The sequence below is a fragment of the Microtus ochrogaster genome, unplaced genomic scaffold (assembly GCF_000317375.1).
Source record: "Microtus ochrogaster isolate Prairie Vole_2 unplaced genomic scaffold, MicOch1.0 UNK13, whole genome shotgun sequence".
NCBI lineage: Eukaryota > Metazoa > Chordata > Mammalia > Rodentia > Cricetidae > Microtus > Microtus ochrogaster.
In genome coordinates, this window is record NW_004949111.1 from 6733805 (window position 1) to 6739195 (window position 5391).

At 36.2% G+C, this 5391-nt stretch overlaps 1 protein-coding gene across 1 annotated transcript in view; it reads right to left on the reverse strand.

The window, feature by feature from the left end:
* The window catches only part of Sh3bgrl (SH3 domain binding glutamate rich protein like), an 84183-nt gene that overhangs the window by 4333 nt on the left and 74459 nt on the right, over positions 1 to 5391 (reverse strand). The window contains exon 3 of the mRNA XM_005366722.3: positions 5203 to 5283. Within this exon, the coding sequence (XP_005366779.1) occupies positions 5203 to 5283 (81 nt within the window). The remainder of the gene's footprint in view (positions 1 to 5202; positions 5284 to 5391) is intronic.

Sequence of the window (5391 nt, forward strand, 5' to 3'; positions counted from 1 at the left end):
CCCCCCCACACACACACCCTTTGCACACACATCATTATGCACACACACTGAAAAGTGAAAGAAAGAAAACAAGATCCATAAAATATATTCATTTGTGTAGCAATAGTTGTCCTCTGGTCTCTATAACACATGGGTGCCCATGCACACACACACATTAAAAAAATTTAATTTTAAGAAGGATAAAATATGAACTTCACCCTGTACCTGCACAGGTTTTGACTTAATTCAGGATTCAAATTCCATCTGTTACACTCAATTATGCATTCTTGAACAAAGTTATTTAAGTATTAGTTTCTTCTGTAAAATTATTTACAGATACTTAACTCATAAAGATGATATAAAGGTATATACAAAGTGTGTGGCTCAGTGCATGGTCCATTATGGGCACCAATTCTTTCTTTTCCTCCTCTCCTCTTTTTTGACTAGAACCAAGTACACAGTTAGATGTTATTAATCTTGGTTAGTAATATCTTGGGTAGACTATTTTCTATGAAAATAGGATTGTTTCACATACCACAGCTTAGACAGATTCCATGGCCACTTTCCAACACATAATGATTCACACAAAATTAATGGAAACAATTCTTTAACCATAACTCTCAACTATATTAAAAGGCTACTGCAAGAGCCTTTTCTAGGCAAACCATTTTCTCCTGAAAGACAAGCATCACTGGATTTATTTTTCCATCAAAGTACAAACTAGTTTATTATTTCCTATCTTAAAATCATCACTTTCACTACAAAGTAAGAACTGTCTGTGCTAAGAACTACTTCTGAATTGATTAAAAAAAGAAACTAGCAATATTCTTTCCTTCTTAAGTCCACCAGGTATGCAGAATTGTCTTCTACAAGAACATGCTTAATGGAAACATTTTCTGGTGTGAGAGGTCCTTCTTTTATTGGTTAATAAAAAAAGAAACTGGCTTGGTCTATACCAAGCTATAACTTAGGTGGGAAAAACGAAACTGAATGCTGGGAGAAGGAAGGTAGAGTTTAGGAGAAGCCATAGAGCAGCTGCCAGAGACAGATGCCGAAACTTGCCAATAACGAACAACTACGTGGCGATACACAGGTTAATGGAAATGGGTTAAATTAAGATGTAAGAGTTAGCCAGTAAGAATCTAGAGCCAATGGGCGAAGCAGTTATTTAATTAATACAGTTTCTTTGTGGTTGTTTTGTGTCTGAGCTGCCCGGTGGCTGAAACAGCCAAGCAGCCTTCCTACAACAATTTTCAGTACAGTTCTTTTAGGTAGCAAGCTCTCTATTGAATTAGTTTTCAATAATTTTTGTTTGTTTTTTTTTGAGACAGGGTTTCTCTTTAACACCCCTAGTTGTCCTGGAACTAGCTCTTGTAGACTCAAACTCACAGAAATCTGCCTGCCTCTGTTTCCTGAGTGCTGGGATTAAAGGTGTGTGCCACCACTACTTGGGTAGTTTTTAATTTTAAAGGGTATGAACTATTAGTTATTTGGAAAATAAGGAATGAGAGAAAGTCATTGCTATTGGCTAGTATTCCTTCTAGGCGCTTTTTATCCTATTCTGAAAAGAAGTAGAGAACTATCCAGTAAAAAACAAATCTATAACACAGTTTCATATATTTTTGCCACAAGCTACAATAGTTCCCTTTTTTCAATACAGGAGATATTCCACTTCCAGTGGACACCTGAAACCATAGACATCCTAGTAGATGTGGATTTTTTTCTTATAAAAAAAGTTTAGCTCATAAAATAAGCATAGTTAGAAACTACTAAAAATATCTAATAATGATACATTATAACAATAAACTCTAATAAAGGCTATGTGAATGTGTTTGCTTCTTTCTCCACTGCCATTGAGCAGGAGATGAATAGAGACTGGATGAGCTTTGCAAAAGGGCAATTCAGATCCTGTATGGAATAGAGTAGGAAAGTGAGGGATTTCATCACACTATTAAGATTGACAAAAACATATACATATACACTGTTTGTTTTAGAATTTTCCATTAGTATTTCCAGACCAGAGTGGACAGACCTATAGAAAGCGAAAGTGTAAAAGACGAAGTCATGATGAAATTTTTTAAATGTTAACATGAGCTCACTAAATGGACTAATATTTTTGTTGGATCTTTTGTTGGACATTTTTTCCAACATTATTGATAACAGACATGCATAAATGAATCTTTAAATTATATTTGACTCTCATACTTTATCCAAAAAGTTTGTTGATGAATAAATTTAGTTAACACTCTTTTGAAACATTTAATTTTCTCCAAAGGTTTGAGATCTTGGGTTATATTTGGATTTATGCTTTTACCCATAATGTTTCTATATCTAGGATTACTTCATCAGGCTATGTAATACTCAGTGTGAAATTTCTGGGTGAAGGTGCAGAGTAAGATTCTTGAGTTTCTTAACAAATATTTGCTCTTCTCATTTTCAAAGGAAAGTAAGAGCTTCCTCTGCCTAAAGCTCTGTCTGTTTCAAAATACTTTCCCAGCACAGAGCCTTAGCATTTTGTCTTACTTTTACTAATTTCACTTATGAAAACTGCATCTCATTTTACCATATTTCATTTACTATCAGTATACTTTTCCAATATGGATTAACTACTTGAATCTATTTTTTGGCAATATTTATTTTTATTTCTTTTAATTCTTAGTTTAGGGTGTGTGTGGGTGTGGGTGTGTATGTGCATGCGCGCGTGTGTACGCATGTATGTGCACACGAGAGTCACTGCTCTCAGAGGCCAAAGGTGTGGTACTAGAGTACCATCTGCTTGACAGCCACCTGACAGTGGGTGCTGGGAACCAAACTCAGGTCCTCTGGAAGAGCAGTCAGTATTCTTAACTGTTCAGCCATCTCTCCAGCCATTATGTGTGAATTTCTTATCTGGTGGAATTTTTGTTCAGCCAAAGTCTAATGCCATAGTGACTGTCACTAAATAAAAGTGACCAGAATAGAAAAATGTTCTTCAGACATCAAATTGATCACTTTTGGTCTTGGCAAAGATGTGTCAACATTCAAAAATCTTTCTTTAATTAATCCACTCCAGACGACTTTTTGTTAACCCAATATATTAATTCCTTTTGCCCAACCCTTCATAACACCCAGTGCTACTGTATTCTACTTTTGGGTTTAAATCAGGGCAGAAAAAAAGACATTAGAGGCTTATATAACGTATTTCTGCTAATTTGCCTTCTAAATCGATTGTTCTCTTTGTTAAAGCTATTTCACCTTGAGGTCCTCTCAATTGTTTTCATGGGCCCTTAAGACATCCTGAAGTAGAAATCTGGCTAGAAAGTATCATCCCTCTAATGTTCATTGTGCAGAGCACACTCCTATTAAATTTACTTTCTTAAGTCAAATTTTTGTACCAAAGTGGACAAGTAATCCCATCACTGGGGAAGCCAGGTGCTAGGATCAAGGCAGAATGGGATAAGTTCCTGTCTCAAAGTAAGAATAAAAAAATTATGAAGATTAAAATTAAACTAAACCATGTCTTAAAATACTGAAACAATCGTACCAGTATCTGCGTGTGGTGAGCACGGAAGATCAACGTGAGTTTGAGACCAGCCTGATCTACATAGTGAGTTCCAGACCAGCTAGAGGCAAAGTGAAACAGTGACAAACAAACAACGAAACAAAAATCTCACCACTGCTTGCCCAGATTTTCCATAGTAACTTTTGGGTGCCTAGTGGGTAAAGGTGAAGCTACCAGAAAGAGCAATCATCACTTGGTCTTAACCTACCTAGCCGATCTTAAAGCTCCTAACACAGTCCTCTGTTTCACAGTCCCTATTCCGAAGTCATACTGTACTACATTCTCTTCCCTCAAAGGAAACTCAGCATGCGCAACGATATGCCCATGCTTTTCATTGCTGGCCCTGTAAAAAATGACTGTCACCTCAATAGTTTGACATTTCCAGCAGTTTAAATAAGACCCTTCTGTTAAAAACTTCTCTAATATCCTCAATAAAAAAATCATGATTATTTTCCTAAATCCCTATAGCGCTTTATAATTACACTATAGTTTCATAGAATTTACCATAGTATGTCTTCAATTATAATTACTTTAATACATACATTTATTATATAATCTTTTCCACATCTACACTCATTAGGTTTTAAAAAGAATGTAAGGATTATGTCATACTTTGTTTTTCCGCCATTAATTTCAGTGCTTGACAATTGATAAATATTTGGTGAGCAAATGAATTCTAATTTTAATTGCAGGGGCACAGTCAACAGCCACAGGAAATAGTCTGTCCTTTCTTCTGCCCTCCCTCTGATCTGCATTAATGGCTTAACTTGATCTCACCAATTATTTAAACAAAAAAGGCCACTTTACTTTTTACTTGACGCAGGTTTTAAAAAGCCTAAAATACAACATTTATCCATGGGAAAGGAATGTTTGGCAAGGAAATAGAACGTCATAGTGAGACAAACGTATTTCTAAATCCTGTTTGGTGAAAACGTAGATGGCATTATGGGTTCTCAAGAGTGAAGAAGGAACTAGAGTTTAAATAAATTACTCAACATAAAATCTATTGTTAAGAGTGGAACACAGATTAGTGCCACAGGGGAAACATATTTTTATTAAATGAGCTGGTATGAAAAGCCCAAATGGAAAAGAAAAAGGTCTACTTAAAGTCCATAGCTTTGGGGCATTTCACTGGACAGGCAATTTCGCTTTTGCTTTCCTGCTTTATTTGGGCTCTCCAGGGAACACTGTCACTTGAAAAATTAATTTATCTTGGCAAGGAACAAAATACCAAATTTAGCTGGCAATTTAGTGACCAGTTTTGTAACTCAAATGTTCCTATTATACTTGAATAGCTGACTCTATCATTTAATCATTTATTCTCACACAGCTAATAAATGCTATTAAGGAGATTATCATAAACTAAGATGCTTGATGTCCACGTAGAACTGTGCATGAGAGTTGGCATGATGGAAGCCTACTGCTGACAATCTATTTGAGAATGAATAATTCTATGTCTACTGCCTCAGGCAGTTTGACAGAGAAGTTCCACTTAATACTCTACTTCCTGCATACACACTTTGTGTTCTATGCACATTGGTCTAACCTACTGAGGATTAAACGTACGTAGAACAAACACGGCTCTAGATTTATTATGAATAGTTAACCGGGAGAACTTTAACTGGTTAAACAACTCAGTAGCAACAAGATAGTCAACAACAAAGTAAATAGAGGAATCATACCTTTGAACCAGGTGGTGCTGTCAAGCCTAAAAAGGCATACACTGCGTTATTTTCTCGGGCTTCAAAGAAGGCATCATAGTCCTTTGTGAAAAGAAGACAAGAAGAATTAAGGGTTGGGAAGAGACTTGGACCTAGAGGGGCTTCCAGGTGCCCAAGGCGAGGTCCCCAGTTAGTTCCTGGGGCAGCTGA